The sequence below is a fragment of the Podarcis gaigeae genome (genome assembly GCF_964106915.1).
Source record: "Podarcis gaigeae genome assembly, chromosome: 2".
Lineage (NCBI taxonomy): Eukaryota > Metazoa > Chordata > Lepidosauria > Squamata > Lacertidae > Podarcis > Podarcis gaigeae.
This window is the reverse complement of record NC_139679.1, coordinates 44,162,230-44,180,672: the sequence shown is the minus strand read 5'-3', so window position 1 is coordinate 44,180,672 and position 18,443 is coordinate 44,162,230. Positions and strand designations below refer to the sequence as shown.

The 18,443-nt window shown below is 44.4% G+C and overlaps 2 protein-coding genes across 2 annotated transcripts in view; both read right to left on the bottom strand.

Moving 5' to 3' along the window:
* Window positions 1-3,405, bottom strand: part of GIPC1 (GIPC PDZ domain containing family member 1) — a 34,225-nt gene extending 30,820 nt beyond the window's left edge. Inside the window, exon 1 of the mRNA XM_083726070.1 lies at window positions 3,303-3,405. Within this exon, the coding sequence (XP_083582196.1) occupies window positions 3,303-3,305 (3 nt within the window). The 5' untranslated portion in view covers window positions 3,306-3,405. The remainder of the gene's footprint in view (window positions 1-3,302) is intronic.
* Window positions 3,406-9,652: 6,247 nt separating this feature from the next.
* DNAJB1 (DnaJ heat shock protein family (Hsp40) member B1) lies at window positions 9,653-16,553 on the bottom strand. The gene is made up of 3 exons (XM_083726071.1): window positions 13,426-16,553; window positions 10,908-11,476; window positions 9,653-10,281 (listed from the first exon to the last, which is right to left on the bottom strand). Exons 1-3 carry the CDS (start codon window positions 13,634-13,636, stop codon window positions 10,051-10,053), a joined length of 1,011 nt encoding a protein of 336 aa, XP_083582197.1. The 5' UTR covers window positions 13,637-16,553; the 3' UTR covers window positions 9,653-10,050.
* Window positions 16,554-18,443: the final 1,890 nt, after the last annotated feature.

Here is an 18,443-nt window from a genome sequence, read left to right as displayed (position 1 = left end):
GGGCCAGATAACTACAGAGATCTGAACCATAAATCCTACTCAAGTTTTGTTGACATTCCATACTGAACTAGAGATTTCTCTGCAGCTGACTAGGATAGGCGTTAAAATGCTAAGCCTTGAATAACTGGAGGCCTCAAATGGATTTTTGTGGTAATGCCTCTGTATTAAGATAGGAATTATTTCACCTAGGCCTAAACAATCAAGAGGAGGCTTGCCAAACTTCCTCTTAAACTCTCCAGTGAAGATGGCCGTGAATTCACTAGCTAACTTAGCCTCCTATCTCTGCTGCTTTTACAGCTAAGGATTTGCTTTCTACGTTTTTAACAAAGCCTTTGTTTCCTGCTGTTAGAAACACTACTGGTTGACTTCCACCTGTTAATTGTTCGTTTTAACATCAAAATCCATGTGCTTGCACACCCTATAACTTAAACATCTTTATTTCTGTCATCACCTATCCCCCAGGTTGTCCAGTACTGTGTGTACGTTTACTTAGCTGGGGCAACTCAGGCAGATAGGTGGGCTACAAATTTCATCATCATCATCATCGGTATCCCCTTGAGTCCAAGAGGATTTTCTCCCATGTTAGGATTGCAGTTGAAGTATTTCCCTTTGAAGTGCGTCCCATTACCAGCAGCCTCACTAGCTGTTATTACCATCACTACTATTTAACCTTTTTTATTGTCTGTGTGAGACACTGCACTGACCTCACGTATAAAGGCTGCTCCTGCCCAGATGGCTATGGAAGACTGGGAGGACAAATATGAAGGGAGATAACAGGAAGAGAGTAGCAAAGGGCAGGTGGGAGAGGGTTGTATTTACTATTACTCCTGCATGTTAACAGGATCAAAATGAAGGCACAGTATTATTTCAAATGACTTAGACAGAATACTTGGTGCATCACAGAAAATCCTTTGCTATTCTTGCAACAGACCACATTCAATTTGTGATCCACAATTACCACTGAATCCTTATCAGCAGAGCTAGAGCCCAGCTAGCCTACTTTTTCTAATACTATAAGTACATTATACCAGACAGTTGCTACATCCCACAGCAGGAAAGCATGTGAGCGACAGTGTTACTTCACCAACATCAACACAGAGGTGGGTGGGGAGACCTTTCAGCAATTTTGTTTTACTCTTCTGATGAATACTGTATTTGGAAAGGAAAGATGGTCAGAATCATCAGGGTTCCTCCCTGCTTCTGCTCCCTGGGTTAGGCAAGAGAAGATAAGAAATGGCACCTCAGCCTACAGTGGGCGTAGTTTCCTGCTTCAGGAACCAGTGACCTCTTGGCAGTAAGTGAAGGAAGGTCCCCAACATCAGGTGGGGAAGGGAGTGTGAACTGGCAGGCCTGAGGAAAAGGGTGGGCTCCATTAAACACATCTGCATGAAACGGCCAATTCATTACTCACCAGTAACAGAAATATACTGTATACTGAATGCATTATACAAAGTCACCAATATCCTGTTATTGGAACGTATTATGCACATTCACCCACATTTAATCCTTTTTCATCATTATTCTACCTGCAAGATTTAAGATTTCAAAGAATTTGGAGCATTTTGCAAAATGCAGAAAGCCAGAGGAGAATCAGTGATTAGGCTTAAATGGTCAGCAGAAGGGGAACAGAACATGGTGGCCACAGGAGGGAATAAATGTGTATGGTGCTATATTGCTAGATTTTGCACAACTTTGGTGACAGGTTATGCCTGCCAAGCACCTACCCACCCCTTCCTTGTTAAAATGGTAAGGGATGGTAATGGAACAGACTGTGTGCATCCCTTCTGACCTAGATAAGGAGTAGTAAGCTTTTGAATGCCTCTGAAGAGTGAAATGGAAGCACTTGCCAGTTTTGCCAGTTGTTGAATAGCACCTAGGTTACAGAGCACAAATCTTTTTTCTCCAACTTCCTCAAACGTTAACACCCTCAACAGATTACCTGTAGCAACAAAAGGACAAAAGTCCAACACCTTATACCACTGAGCCAATCATTAAAAGCATAGAGGAACACCTTCTAAATTCAGCAAAAGAGCCTTCAGTTAGGGAAGATGGAAGCCCATAATGCAGGAGAATGGCATATAGTACACAATTTAGGAGAAAGATCTGACAAAACTGCATCCCCCCCCCCCCCCAGCTTCTCAAGTCTCCTGAGAAAACAGGGGTGCTGACCTCACTGGAGAGATGTTAAATGGACAGGAAAGCCAGTTTCCTCTGCTACTAGGCATTTGGGTGTTGCTACCGAGTTTCCCTCAATTCCTACACTACAATAAAAGGAAAACAGAAAAGTCAGTTTCAGTAGTGAAACTCAATCCTCCCATCAATGATAACACAGAGACACCGACCCACACTCTCTCCTGAGCCCACTTGGCATCAGGAACAGAAGGAACCATGGAACTCAGCACACTTTGAAACAGGTGGGTCTTTATCAGGCACTTGTTAAACCACCTTATTTTATATTCTCTGAACGTAGCAGGATAGTTCAAAAACTCCTCACCTAACTTAATAGTACAGAGCGGACGTACACCGACGTTTATTTAATCGCCTACCCCCTTTTACTAATGGAAGGGGGAGCAGAAGGTGAGGGAAGAGAAACTCTCAGCATGTGCAGAAAAAAACACCCTGAAATTCCAAGTCACAACACACCCCGGGGCTCCATTCAGAGAACCCAGGAGTCCGGGCTGCCGCTCCAGCTTGGCAACTCCCCTCAAGAGCAGGCTGTTTCAGGGGCAACGGCACTACTTTCCCTACGTGTTTTGTATCCAGGCAACCCCGGCGGGGCTTTTTGCATCTGCAGGAAGCTCCCTCCCGCCGGGTGGGGGTTGGGGGGAAGAGCGCTGGATGCCAGGACTCCTGGGTTCCCCCTCACCCCTAAATCTCGCTTCCTCTTAGGAGCAGCCCCCACTTCTCCCCCCCCCCCAGCTCCCTTCCCTCGCAGCGTAGCCTACACTCCTCCCCCCGGAGCCCCTCTCCTTCGGCAAGGCACGTCCATTCCCTTCTCCTCCTCCTTACCAGCGTCCCTTTCCTCGCCGGGCCCGTCCCTCAGCCAAACTACAACCCCGCGCAGCCAGGCCTGTCCCTCAGCAGGAGGCGGGACTTAGAAACCGCGCCTACTGGCCAATTGGAGCGCGCTTCGCCTCCTTCCTTGGCTAATCACAGGTTGCCCTCCCAAAGCAAGGAGAACATTCCGGGTCCTTCGTATCAAGTTCCACACAACCGCCGCCGCCGTCACCCCCAGCTTCGAGATGCAATGGAAGGGGTGGGATGGGGTTGCGGAGCAGAAACGCAGAGCGGGTGGAACATACCATCCTCGAAGTGTGGGGGGGAGAGGCGGATAGTAACCATCCAGGAAGGGCTTTGGGAATAACTGCCCGCGGCCCTGAACCCGCCCAAGCGCCCTCTCCTCCTCCCCCCGCCCACACCCGGCTCGCGTCTGTGTTCTCATTGCCTTCTAGTGGCCAATTCTGTCACTACAGCGCGCTTGGAACCAATGGGAAGGCGGGAAGCCGGGCGCGGCCTGAGCCGGAGGCAAATTAGCTGCCCCGGGTGGAGGGAGGGGGAGACTTGTCTGTGCCTGGCGCTTAGCAGCCGAGCGCCGGGGTGGGAAGGTGCGCTATTCTGATCACGCCTTTTCTCTAGGTTAGGGGCGGACCGGAGTTCACCACTTCGGCCTCGCCCCGGAACCTGTTGTGAATTCGAGGGGATCGAAACATACAAACCTGGAGAACTATGCGCTTTTCCTTCACGCGAAACCAGCCCCACTACTTCTCGTCTCGCAAAAGCCTCTCCCTCCACTTTAGGCCGTAGGAGAGGCGGTTCTTGGGGGGCAGCCCACTGGTGACGGAGGGAGGGCGTCTTGCCCACTTTCAGAAACGGGGTGTCAATATCCGCTCACCACGACACACATCACACCCAAACCCACTTTTTCCTTCACTGCGTCGAAGAGAATCTCCCAATTTCGAAATCTGAATCAAAATGCCATTGAAATCAATTGGGCGTGACAGAATTATCATAGATTGGGGCGGCCCATTGTGAACACAATGGTGCTTGCCTTTGAGTAAGTATCCCGAGCGCCAGTCCTACCATTAGGCAAAGCGAGGCAGCAGGGAAGCTCAGCAAAGCACTCGCAAACGCATAGGTCATATAATACCCTGTGTCAGTGGTTTTTCCCCCCCTGGGGGGACACAGGGGTATGCATACCCCTAAACATTTTGTGAATCTAAGTTTGGCTTCATTGAGGGGCAGTATTTCAATATGAGTAGGAAAATGAGAGTACCCCTCTCATTATTTTTTTAGAAAAAAGCACTGCATATAATATACAGCTGTGGCTCTTCCAGGGCTAGCTCACCCACAAGTCAAGGTGAGGCAACTGCCTCGGGTGGCAGGATCCACAGGGGCAGCAGATCCCGCCTCTCTGTGAATAGGAAGCACTACTGGTCACCTCCTGCCTTTGTTCCGGATATATATCTTCACTCTCCCCATCTGCCCTAGCAGGGACACACCATTTTGTGGTTCATCTCAGGTGTCAAAATGCCTTGGGCTAGCCCTGGGCTCTGCCATAGTACTTTGAATTTGCAGGGTGGGGCTATCTTTGGTTGTATGAGAAGACAGTCGGCATAGTAGTGTTGATTACTTTATGTTTCGCCTACATACTGCTGGGGGGGCGTGTTGATTTAATCTCAGTTCTGTGCATGTTCAGTGTTGCTGTGCACCTTGAAATTAAGAGAGGGATTTGCTGGTTTATTTCAGGTAGCAAAATGTATTGGACTAGCCCTGATTATCCTGCTCTTCCTCCAAAGATCCGGGACGCAGGTGGCGCTGTGGGTTAAAGCCTCAGCGCCTAGGACTTGCCGATCGAAAGGTCGGCGGTTCGAATCCCTGCAGCGGGGTGCGCTCCCGCTGCTCGGTCCCAGCGCCTGCCAACCTAGCAGTTCGAAAGCACCTCCGGGTGCAAGTAGATAAATAGGGACCGCTTACCAGCGGGAAGGTAAACGGCGTTTCCGTGTGCGGCTCTGGCTCGCCAGAGCAGCGATGTCACGCTGGCCACGTGACCCGGAAGTGTCTCCGGACAGCGCTGGCCCCTGGCCTCTTGAGTGAGATGGGCGCACAACCCCAGAGTCTGTCAAGACTGGCCCGTACGGGCAGGGGTACCTTTACCTTTACCTTTTTTCCTCCAAAGATGGCTTCCATAGTTATCTTCTCCACTCCTGTAGACTAACATTTGTATCAGATAGGTTTGTCTGTGAACCACCCAGCCATTATTCTGTGACATATGCTGGTGTGGCCTGTCCCGTTTTGCCACCTTGCACATGCTTCATGCACTGCCCACCTCCACTGAAGCCTTGCTTTCTGGGGTTGTGCAGCTGCAACTTCCAGGTTCAAATAACACCTTTCTAAAACCCAGAAACCGCCACAGCTCCTTCTCTGATAGCAGGGGCATGCATCTGCAGAGGCACCCCTTGGGTTCTATCACCTGAGGCGGCAGCCTGTCTGCATGGACAGGCCCAGCCCTCACCATACCACAGATTATTAGCATCCTAGGCCAGGAATGGAGAACTTGTGGCCCTGCAGACAGTATTGGACTGCAGCTCCCATCGTCCCTCCTATTTGGCTGTGCTGTCTGGGACCAATGTAGTGGGACGCCAACATCTGGAGAGCCACGCATGAGCTAGGCACTAAGAATTAACGTACCAGGGAAAACAGCTCAACTCAAGCCTGTGCTCTACTTGTACTGTACTGCTTTTCTTCAGATAGAAAAAAATGTGATTCCTGGCCTACCATCTGAACTGGTAAGAGTTCACTTTACCTCCGTATTCTGCATGTGTATCATCAAGCCCCCGTCACTCTTCTTGGCTGCTATCTGGTTGAGCTTCCTAAAATTAATCTCTTGGAACTTGTTTGGCTCAAGCTCATATGGCTCACACATGCAGCAGACTGTATCGCTTCAGCTGTCAGATCACATTTTGGAATGTGCTTCCTGCCCCCATATAAAATATTCAGCAAGTTAAAAACTAGCACAGCTTGTTGCTCTCTGTTATGCTGCTTTTCAACTTGTAGAGAACTGAGAATTCTTCACATAGCAAAGAATTTAGAAATGTGATCCAGCACATACTTATCTACCCGCCTCTTCCTGCTGCACACATAGACTACGCTCCTTTGGGACTTTTGGGAACAGGGAGCTAAATACTGAGTTTAAGCAAATGAAGAGATTTCTTAGAATGCAGAACAAAACCTTAAAATTTAAGCAAAGTTTATGGTAAGAATTCTTATTTGGATGAGGCTGGTGCAATAGCACATACCAGTTGGCAGTCAATACTTTGGAGGGGGCAGTCAATACTTTGGTTTGCTTTTAGGGCTTTCGTTCTTAGCCTTTACTCCCTGTAGCTTAAATCGGCACTAGAAAAAAATCTGCGTGAATTGACAGAATATAGGAAGCACGACCATAAACAGTAGTGTATTAGGGTAGAGTTGTTGCCAATATATCCATGGTATGGAGAGGAAGAAGGAAAAAAACATCAAAATGAAGGCGGCAGCAGATACCTTAAAATTGTATTGAAAAGCCTCTTCATCTTTTTGCTGAACTTCTTGCAGGAATCCTATTGGACTACATGCATATAGTACCAATATTGTGTCTTGACCAGAATGCAGATACACCTCCTTAGACCACACATGTATTATTTTACAATAAAATTTCCCTCACTTTTCTGCTTGTATTTACAATAAAGGAAGATCCAAGCTTAGGTGATCCATTTTCATCCGTCATATTTTGCTTCTTTGGTCCTCATACCTCACTAATTTTGTCTGCCTAATATTTAAAAAGTTAACCTAGATTCAAAAACCCAGCTATTACATAATAATGGAAACCAATACTTTAAAAATCTGGTCCCCCCCCCCCCTTGTACTTAATGGCATTACAACTGTGTAAGATGCCTGTCTTTGGACAGCAACATCATGACAAAAATCCTACAAACTACTTAAGTGTGGAAATATCATGAACTGTATAGTTCATGATTGCACATATATGTTACACTCACTGCTCCTGCATTAGGATATATGCATAGGAAGCTATAGTGAACGCCTGCTTAACCACTGAAATAGACATGTACTCAATCATCCTGTGTAATAAACACACAGGTTGCAAGACATTTGCAACACATGGGTTCTTTTCAAATGGACACAGTTGAAGCAGCTCCAACGCAGAAGAGGTTGAGACAGGCCCTGCCTGATCAATCTCCTTAGCTTAAGGTAAAGGTAAAGGGACCCCTGACCATCAGGTCCAATTGTGGCCAACTCTGGGGCTGCGGTGCTCATCTCGCTTTATTGGCCGAGGGAGCTGGCATACAGCTTCCAGGTCATGTGGCCAGCATGACTAAGCCACTTCTGAAGAACCAGAGCAACACACGGAAACACAGTTTACCTTCCTGCCGGAGCGGTACCTATTTATCTACTTGCACTTTGACGTGCTTTCGAACTGCTAGGTTGGCAGGAGCAGGGACCGAGCAATGGGAGCTCACCCCGTTGCGGGGATTCAAACTGCTGACCTTCTGATTGGCAAAGTCCTAGGCTGTGTGGTTTAACCCACAGCACCACCCACGTCCCTATGCTACCTATGCCAAATTGAAGAATATATGTTTCACAAAGAGCTAAGTAACTGCAGAATCTGTAGTGTAGCCTGAATTCTTTTGCTATCTGTAGCAAAGTTAGGGGTGCATCCCGTATAGCTTCCAACACTGAAAATTGTGATTCTATGCAATCATTTGTCACATTCACACAAGTTACATGGAAGCTGTTGCTTGAACCGTATTAGAGCAACAAAACAATCATATAAAAATATTCGTTCCCACCTTTTCTGATGCGAATCAAAGGATGCTGTAGCCAATGTGGCAGTTCTAGAGCACTGCACTGATAGAATATTCAGAAGTGTTGCCTTTGATGCAGCTAAATGATGTCAGGTTTTATCTTCCCTGGAGAAGCTAGACTGGCTCTCTTCCTGTTCTTTGGCCAGCAGGTGAAGATCTTGTTCCAACAGGCTTTTGGGAATTGACTGCTTTTTTTAAAAGGGCTGGTGCAGTACTGTTTTTAATTACTTGTATGTTTTAAACCAATTTTATATATGTGTATAGTTTTATGTCTATTAATGTTTGTTTTTTAATTATTTGTTTATATGTTTTTAAGTGATTGTTTTTATCTCTAAGCTGCCTTGAGCCCCAACAGGTGAAAATGCAGGGTATAAATATAACAGCAGCTCAGGCACCGAAGGAAAAAATCCCATCAATTGGAGAACACTCCCACACATAGCTCTGTAACTGGCTTGTTTCCTCCTAAAAGTGACCAATTTCAGTTCCCTGGAGACCCAAACTAAAATAATATGCCCAGTAATCTTAAATCTCTTAATCTTATACACGTATGATGGAAATGCTACTGGGATCCATAAGATCCCAACCCGCCACCTGAAGATGAATTCTCTAGCTTTTTCCTGTAGAAACTTACATTTGCCTATTAAGAAACAAGGTGCTCACAAGCTATTTTTGGCACATACACATTATGTCCAAGAGACAGATAATTTTAGTTTGAGATAATGTATATGACCCATTATTTGGAATTCATGTCTATCAGACACACAGTGGGTAGTGTACAGAACTTCTGATGTAACAGTGAGATTTTTTTTAGTGAACATGTAAAGACCATATGGCAACACAGAGGCCCTTCGGTTTACAATTGCTATTCATTAGACTAGTAGTGATCACGCAGAGGAATGAAGAAGCAATCTTGCTGAGGAAATTAAACAGGTTGAATTTCTAGAAGAAATGGGTAGCTTTGCCTGCAGTAATCAGTTATTTCCCTTCCATTTAATCCCTCTTTAGGATCAGATAGCAAAGTGGAATGCCTGTTCAGAGATTTTTAGTGACAAGGATCCAGCAGAAGCTGTGGATTTATGTTGTAGCTAAAGAGCATTTCTTCATAGCTTGGAATGCATTCCATTTTAATTTTAAGCCCATAAACTGTAAGCTATTTAATGTTAATGTATTTTTCAAATCTAGAACATTGAAGAAGCTCAGTATGACATGTTTCTTATTTCATGACCATGAACCAATAAACACTCACATCTAGGTTTGTTTACACTAGTTATAATTTTTAAAAAATGTTTACAGGAGGCTATACATGTTCCTTTACTAGAAACAATACCTTTAAGAAAAATGACTAATGCTTTACTCTTTTCAGTTTCAATAGTTATCACCTATTGAAATACTTATTTATTAAAGAATGTCTTCAACTGAACATTTTACATCTTTTCTGCCAGTCCAATCAATCAACCAGGATCAAGTCTGACATATTAACAGTGTGTGGCAAGAAGTCAAACATTTCACTGAAAAAACCTGTAAACTTCTTACATGCTTTCCAAAAGTTATAAGGCAGCATCCTGCTTGCTTAACAGGGGAGGCAATACTCCACCAATTTACCTTCTGGAAAAGGGCAATTTATGGCCAGGTTTCAGGATGCCTTCCCTTCTAGGAGCTTCAACACATGGCACCATTTTTAGAATGGCTTAGTAAGGGCACCCTTAAGAGCAACAAGCAAGTTAGAAAACTGAACATTAAAGGTACCCCCCTGGGAATGAGATAGTGCAGAATGCAATAAGACACAGTACAGCAAAAACAAGAGATTGGAGGTGTTTACTTCTGAAGTCCAGTTTAGATTGTAATCTCCTCCTTCCTATGGGAGGACCTATGTGACATGCCCAAGTAGGGTTAGCCAACTAAGTGAAGGCATGAATTATGATTGGTTGTCGTCTTCCACGTTCAATTAAAAGATGTTCTGTCAATTCCTTCTCTTGGGTAACTGAGCATTGCTGTAAATGTTTTGAGCAATGACAACCTGGGCCAAAAGTCACTGAGAAGTGCAATGTTCATCTTGCAAGAATGGATTTCCCAGAAATCTTTTAGCAACATGAAGTTAACTTCCCTACCCACTGCCAAAAGCGACTCTGAAATCCTGATTCCAGTTCCAATTCCTCTGCTTTGGAGGCACAGCAGTCCCGTTCTGCCTGTCTTATTATATTGGCAAGATTTGTTCTAGGACACTTTTTGAAGACTGTGGAATTCTGTCTGGGAATCTTATATCAAACTCAATAATAAGATCCCCTCGTTGGCTTGGATTCTTGGGGAATGGAAGACCTTCTCCAGGAATTCTTCTCTTCATTCCAGGTTTAATGATGTCCTTGAATACCATTGGTATGTTCCTACCATCTAGTGTTGGTGTGTTCACAGTGCAGCCACATAGAGCCTAAACACAAACACAAGCCAGAGAGGTTAATACCTTTTTTTGTAAATAGTTCTCTCTTGTAATTCCCATTAAACCCAAGTATTTTTAGTGGGCCTATGACAACTGATGAGTTCATGAAGACAGGAGGAAATGCTGACAACTCTTGAGCTGAACACTGAAGCTAGATATACAGTCAGCATCCCATAACATTTCACTGTGCCTGAAATCATGCTGCAGCTACTGTATCATGATCTGCTTCCTCAGTGCGCTCCCCATGCGGCTCTGATGAAGCATACTCTTAATAGTTTGCCCACAATATAGCAACACTTACTATAATCATGTGTAGTGATGTGTAGGAAATAAGATAGGAACATTCTCAATTTTTACCCATTTCAATGTTATGCTATCATGAACAATCCATCTGTGCAAGAATTACAGCTTGCCTGATGGAATGACACCCCCCCCCACTTCCTCCCCACAAAGCTCTGGGGTTCTCTGAATGCCTCCCGAGCCAATTTCAGAGGCAAGCCCCACTGTACAAATAGAAATCCTTGCATAGGACTTCTGCTGACAGGGCATGTTCGGTGAATCCAACCCTTTGTTCCCCCACTTCATTAATCAGCAACAAGTCAGGAATTTCCACTTACCTCACGGAGGCTGATTTTGGCTGGATATACAATATCAGACCCATCTCTTCTAAAAATGTTATGTGGCTTGTCTTTTAAAACAAATACAATATCAGCTGGAATGTTGTTTGGTGTCTGGTCTCCTTCTTTGGGGAATGTAATCTTTGTTCCTTCTTTCCAGCCACGTTTGACTTCAATCGTTAGAATCTTATCTTCATTGCGTGTGCTTTTCCCATCTGGACTGAGACGTTTATGAGAAATTTTCATTTTCTTGGTGCATCCAGAGTAAATCTCCTCCAAGGATACTCTCAACTCATGAGTGATGGGTGGGTCTTGTTTCTTGCGTATATGTTCAGCGCCCCCACGAGTACGGGAAAAGCCAATGTTACCAAAGTTCTGAAAGCTTGTGAAGGGGTCATCAACATCCATGTCTTCATCGCCATTCCTCTGGACAAAAAAGGTATCAAAAGGATTCCTCCCACCAAAGAATTCTGCAAACATGGCATGAGGATCTCCATGAAAGGTGTAAGTGAATGAGGTGCCATTGGGACCACCTCCTCCACTGCTGCTGGGACCACCTCCCTTTAGTCCTGAAATACATACAAGGACACACAAATTAATCTCTTTCAGCAATTACTGAGCTATGCTCTGTCATGATTTATATTAGGACTCCTAATCTTCAAAACTTCTTCCTCAGTGCCTCTTTTACTGTTATACCAAACTTTACTAAACTCTGAGAACACCACTGGAATTTAATCAAATACTTCTAAGGAAGTCCTGTATCAAAAGGCCAAGCACGTGCTAGCAAAGAAATGCCAAGTAAAGATTTTATCAGAACTGTTGCAGCCTTCTTTCTCTCCATTTTCTCAAGTGCAGTGTGTTGAGAACCCTACCATTCGGGAGTAGCTAATGCCATGTCCTCCACCATGTTATAACTCCAATCACCTCTCAACGTTGGTCATGCTGGTTGGGGCTGATGTGTACTGCTATCCCAACAATATCTGGAAGGCCCTACATTGGCTAACCTTCACACTTTGTAGAGATTATCAATAACTGAATCCATGCTGCTACACAAACATAGCACCACTTAGAATGCATTTCACGTTAGCCTGTATAAACAAATAAGTCTTTAACATGACATTAATAAATATTATTGGGAACAGACCAACAAATCAAAACTAACATTGTAAAGAACAGGTTAGCATGAAGAGTATGCTAGAATCTTCTAGCAAGTACTAGAAGACTTTTTGTAGCAAAGGCTCCACCTATCTTAGAAAGCCTGTCATGCAGCCCAATTTATCCTGTCAATACATGTTACCAATAATGTTACAGGAAACTGCTAAGCATTTTACTATGAATGCAGGCAACAGAATACCAGAAAAATTACACAAACCTAATATATTTGTAACTAAATTTAAATACTTCAATCCTATGTGCTACATGCCTTAATATATCACAAAAGTAACAGTATTGTGTTTAGTTCCTTCTAAAAAAAAATAAACAATTCAAAAAAAAGCATACTAAGTTGCTGGAAAGCATGTACTCGGAACAAGTTTATTATTGAAAAACTGACAGATGCTCAGAAAAGCAATAGAGATAAATCCTACATAAAGTTGTTTTTTCACTTTCTTCCCTGCCTAATTGATTTCCACTTTGTTTCAAAGTAGGTTTCTCAAACAGGAAGAACCTGAAAGGTAATGGTGGATTTTTAAGGAGTGACCTTAATACTATATGAACAATTCAAAGATGGCAACTCATCTGGCTAGTTTCCAGGACGACAGAGTAAAATAACTTGTTCTTTCTTCTCACCTACTTTTCCCTCCCTTCACCGATCTTGGAAAACCAGTCCTGGTAGATTAGTTGCTGAACAGTCATTCCAAAAGCCACTCTACAGGGAAATGCTTCCTAACAGAGCTAAATGGCAGAGTTGATCAGTTATAAAAGCAGAGATTTTTAGAAGATGTTATCTCTCAAGGGTGGGGCAGGAGGGAGAAAGGAGGAAAGTTACGACGGGGGGGGGGGATGATACTATTTGACTGTACTCTCCGGTAACAAAAACGCTTAGCTTACGTAAGTGCAAAAAATAATAATATTCTAATGATCTGGTCCCATTCGAGGACGCTGGCTCGACCGCCTTGTGCTTTTTGTATACCGTATAAACTATATACACCACACAGTTTCAACTTCAACTTTCCATTTGCTCCAAAACTGTCAGTTTGGCGTTAATCCTGACTCCATGACGCCTCAAAAAGCGGGGCTTATTTTGCACCCCGTCCTTTACACTACAAGCAGATCCCCTCCACCTCCTCGCCCATTCTCTTCCCGCATATAAAATAATAATAGACAACAGCTAAGAGGCGGTATATACAATACGTAAGACACTCGGGAACCGGGTCTAGAGCAAACGGCTGCGAGCCCACTGCGGGACCTCGGAGCCGTGTGAACGTGCAGGGGGACCGATTTCGCCCCGGTCCCGAGAGCCCCGCTTCTACCCTTTCCTCCCAAGCATCCTCTCCCTCCACAGCCCCCAAGCACGCACCTTCCTCGCCGAACTTGTCGAAGATCTCGCGCTTCTTGGGGTCGCTCAACACGTCGTACGCCTCGGCGATCTCCTTGAAGCGCTCCTCGGCGCCCGGGTCCTTGTTCTTGTCCGGGTGGTAGCGCAGCGCCTGCTTGCGATACGCCTTCTTAATGTCGTCCTCAGTCGCCCCGCGGGTCAGGCCCAAGATCCGGTAATAGTCCTTCCCCATCGCGAAACGCCGAATGCCCTCGCTCTCACAGCCACTGGCTCAATTACCTTTCTCCTCCCTCGGCCGCCCAGGCTATAGCTCGGCGGCAGCCGCTTCCCCCTCCCTATTTATATGGCGGGCGGAGGAATCTTCCAGAGCTTGCCACAACGTTCTCCGCCCCAAACCCGCCCACCCCTTATGCCCTCGCCAATCGCGGCCCACAGCCCCTTACGCTCCGCCAATGGCAACGGGGTTTGCGTCACACATGGTGGGGGAAAGTAACGGTTGTCGCGATCTCGCCCCGCCTCCCCGGCCTTAATTGCGGAGGTGAAGAGCATTCTCTACAACACCAACGGCTCTCATTCTCCAGAGTTCTGGATGCTGCGGTGGCCGCTCGCCCGGCGCGGACGAATCCGGCGAAGCTGCGGGATACGCGTTGCCCGCGTCGGGATGAGAAGCTACGGGCCTGCCGAGGCCCCGCCCTCGCTGGTGCGCCATCACCTGCGAGCAGAAACTCCGCCCACAGGCCACGCCCCCGCTTTGTTGTTATCTAAACCAGCCAATCCGCAGAGGGCTCTCATATAACTTATTCAGCGAGAGGGAACCTGTGGCCCTTTATAGATTGTCGGACGCCAGGATTCTGCGTCCCTCGGTCACCGTAGAGCTATTGGTCAGGAATGAGGGCGGCTGGAATCCAAACACACCTAGATGCTGAAGTGAAGGTCCCTTAGGACCTGTAGCCCTGCAGATCCCGTTCTTAAGGTGTCTGGGGGCAGCGATGTTCGTCTTCCCATTTCACAGATTTTTCTAGCATTTTTTTAAAGACTCCAAGGCAAGCAGCGTGTGTGGCTCCTTTTCAGTGGCATCACGCCATCCACTGAGAAGAGTGGTTATCATTCCCCGTCCGTTAATGTGTGGAAGTTTGTAATCTGCTCACATAGTTCAGATTGGACACCACTGGTCATCTGTTGTATTCTATGAGAAGTGAATATTGCTTCCTTCTGCCCTGATGGGTATGTGCTCTACTCCCTCGTCTCTTCTGTTCCATACAAACATTTTTTTGAATTACTGGTTTTATTTAGTCTGCATTAATACCAGATTATTACACTCCTCTTAAACCTTGATTCAATAGAGGGTATGTCCGTCTCTTCTGCCAGCGGGGTTGGTGAGGTACCTGAGGATAATGCTAAGAGCTTCTCTAAAAACCTGTTCCAGCATAATTCTAGCAGAGCTGTATTACTCTTGCTCCAGAGTTCAGGACAACTGCTTTCCTTTCAAATACTAAGGGCAGGCTACACCAATTCATCCCATTCTGTAAAAATAGCTTGTTGTAATAGTTTCAAAATGGGGTTTCGAATGAATGGATCCCCTGCTATTTGTGGAGCAGCCATCCATTGTCCACTTAGAATCCCCCCCCCCCCTGCAACCCCACATTTTAAAATAGTGTTGTGGTGTTACTTATTGCAAAAAGGAGTTGAAATTGACTAGCATTGACCTCAAACCAGTTCAGTGAACAGACAACAGATCTAAATCATTAGTATGTACTGTATCAGAATCCGAACAGGAGGAAAAAGGCAGGAGATTGCACCTCTTGTATTATGTTAATAAGCAATTAAATAAAAAGGGACAAAAATGTAACTTTGACTTGTTGGCATATGTAATGCTTTCTTTGCTGGAACTTTTGAAGTAGCCACAACAATCAATAGGCATACTAAGTTGAAGCTTATTTATGGAATCAAAAGCACTAGTTAGGTCTACAAAGACTGTGAACACATTACTGGATGGCCCATGAACAGTTTTATTTATTGTTAGATTATAAAGAACAAATCTTCAGTCTATGGTGCATTAGTCTTTAAAAAATTCCAGTTATAAGTTTTAGAATTGTGAGTGTTAACTTTTAAAAAGATTTCCTGTTCTGTTCTAAAAGATGTATAAGATCATTTTTCTCCTACCAGTGTGCATCCCATGGCACACTGATACCATTGGACTTGAAGACAGGGAAAGGCATGATCAATTTAAGAGGCAGATTATCAGTTTCTGCTCTGTGTTCTATGGTTCAGTGAATAACTTTTGTTCATAAAATAGAGGAAGATGGTATGTAATCCACAATACTACTCCCCTGTGTGTTTACTCAGAAATCAATCTCACTATATTCAGTGGGGCTTACTACCCAGTAAGTGCATAGAATTGCACTCTAGTCTTGAACTTGCCTGCTCCTGAAACCCTTTGAACTCTTATTCAGGCCCACGCCCTGACTTCATTCTGAATTAAGGTAGTTACAACAAAGACCAGACAGTAGATCATTATGTTAGGCATGCAGTAATTTTAAAGTGTTGTGTTAGCAATTCCCTCCAATGTGAAATTCAGGAGATAATTGCAGGTTAGTGGTTGTTAGATAAATGCAAATTGAAATAACTTCTAACTGAAGAGTAACAGCCCTCATAAGCCTGATAAGAAAGCATTAGCACATTTTACCTCTGGGATGTTCTGCTTTCAGATAAGCATTCTCTCTAGAAGAACTGGATGATTAAAATTTTGGTACTGAAAAACTCAGAATTTTGGAGAAAACATTCTTTTATGTGTGAGGGTGAATCACAAAAGCAATTCCTCTATTTTCTTAGGAGCTGCTTTTCAACTTTTTAAAAATTAGTGTTCATAACCATCTTCATAATCAGGCACAGAACAAAACCAGTGGCATTTGCAAGCAGCACTTCATAACCCGCCTGAAGCATGGGAGGTTATGCAAGATATACAACTCATTTAGCACTCAATTTAATGATAAGAACATCTGTCAAAAGCAGGGTGGGGAACCTCCATGGGGTTTTTAAAAAGCAGAGTCTTCTCTTAAACCTCCTCTAAATACATCCTTGGTGGCATGACCACAAGATGTAGGAAGTGTTAAGTTCTACTTTTTCCCATCAAGGAGGTCCCAGAGTATGGTTGACATCATGCTTGTTTATCATCATTTTAGATTGTTCCCAGGCTTCCCTGTTGTCCTGCCTCCTGTACAATGTATATATGTAGCTAATGAATAAGATCATATAAACATCAAATATTAATAATTTCATTATTTTTAAATATCAAAGTACAGATTTTAAACGCAGCATAAGGGGTCTCTGTAGTATAGTGTATTTTAAAATGGGGTTTTAGAGTTTTTAGGAGTTTTTGAATGTTTTATGTAGTTTTGTAGTTTATGTAGTTTTTAGGTAGTTTTGTGTAGTTTTTATGTAGTTTTATGTAGTTTTTCAATTTCATTGTTCTGCAAGGAACAATGACAATAAAGATATCGTAATCATAATTTTATCTGCTGTTCTCCCCTTCAGTATTTCAAAGTGGGCTGTGGGCTTACAGTCTAAAACCAACATAAAGGCTAACACCCTTACTACACTGATAACATTTATTATCTGATAAGAATATGCTAATGCTTACAAATGCTGATAATGTTTTAATAGTTTTTTGGATGTTATGTGCTGCCCTCAACACCATCTTTTTCTCTTCCTTTTTTTTTTAAACTTGCACACTCCGTATTGTTTATAAAGGAATTATAAGGGGACACAGGTTGTGACAAATCCAGTAGCCTTGGTAAAGGGCTGATAATGTTATAAAGGAAGAATGATTAAACACAGAAGCCACTTCAGGTGTGTTTCAACAGTGTTAACATGCAAGGAGATCTGTGAAAATGAACAAAAAAATCTATTGCCATTCTGGATCTCCTCCTTGAATGGGAGCACTAACCTCTAAAGTAGGGAGCCTCTTATATTTGTAGAGACTCCCTAAAGATCTGAAGTTTGGGGGTGGGGGAGGAAGAAAATTGGAAGAAAAAGAACCATACACACAATTTTCCATTCCCTGGGCCTTCACATCTCTAACCCCATGCATTGTAGAGCATAGGGCTTAGATATGATAGCTAAATCTGACCTCCGTGTTAATAGGCAGTATATTACTAAATACTAATTGTTAGGAAGAAAGAACAAGGAAGTCCTGTGAGTTTCCATAAGGCACCTTGAGTGGACATTGTGGGTAACAGGATGCTGCACTCGATGGGCCCTTGGTCTGACTCAGCAGGGTTTGTGGTTTTATTTGTTCCTGTGGTTACAGCACTCCGATAAAATTTTATTGCTTTTATTGTCTGGAAAGGCACTAAATAAGTGTGTGTGTACTAACCCAAGGCTGAAGAGAATTAAGGGTCAACAAAAGAGAGACTACCCACTGGAGCAGATGACCGAGATTGCTTTCACAACAAAATACCATAAAACTGTAAGGGACTAATATGAACGCATTGTAACTGGGGCTGAGGGTTAAATAAAGGTAAAAGGGACCCCTGACCATTAGGTCCAGTAATGACCGACTCTGGAGTTGTAGTGCTCATCTTGCTTTATTGGCCGAGGGAGCCGGCGTACAGCTTCCGGGTCATGTGGCCAGCATGACTAAGCCGCTTCTGGTGAACCAGAGCAGCGCACGGAAACACCGTTTACCTTCCCGCCGAAGCAGTACCTATTTATCTACTTGCACGTTGACGTGCTTTCAAACAGCTAGGTGGGCAGGAGCAGGGACCGAGCAACGGGAGCTCACCCCATCGCGGGGATTCAAACCGCCGACCTTCTGATCGTCAAGTCCTAGGCTCTGTGGTTTAACCCACAGCGCCACCCGCATCCCATTGAGAGTTAAACAGTCATGGTTAAATACTCTCACACATCCAACCTCAAAGTTCCTGCCTCCAGTCAATTGGACAGAGGAGGAGAGACCTCATGATGTACAGTACTTCAGCTTCACTTCTCCCAAATTGCAAACAGGCACCTGATCTTCACCAATCCAGACCAGTCTCTGT

What these genes read in the sequence shown, in the direction of transcription:
- DNAJB1 (XM_083726071.1), bottom strand. Translation starts at nt 13,636, where the DNA reads ATGGGGAAGGACTATTACCGGATCTTGGGCCTGACCCGCGGGGCGACT. An exon ending in CGACAAGTTCGGCGAGGAAG is followed by an intron (nt 11,477 to 13,425) that starts GTGCGTGCTTGG and finishes TATGTATTTCAG; the next exon opens with GACTAAAGGGAGGTGGTCCC. An exon ending in CCAAAATCAGCCTCCGTGAG is followed by an intron (nt 10,282 to 10,907) that starts GTAAGTGGAAAT and finishes GTTTGTGTTTAG; the next exon opens with GCTCTATGTGGCTGCACTGT.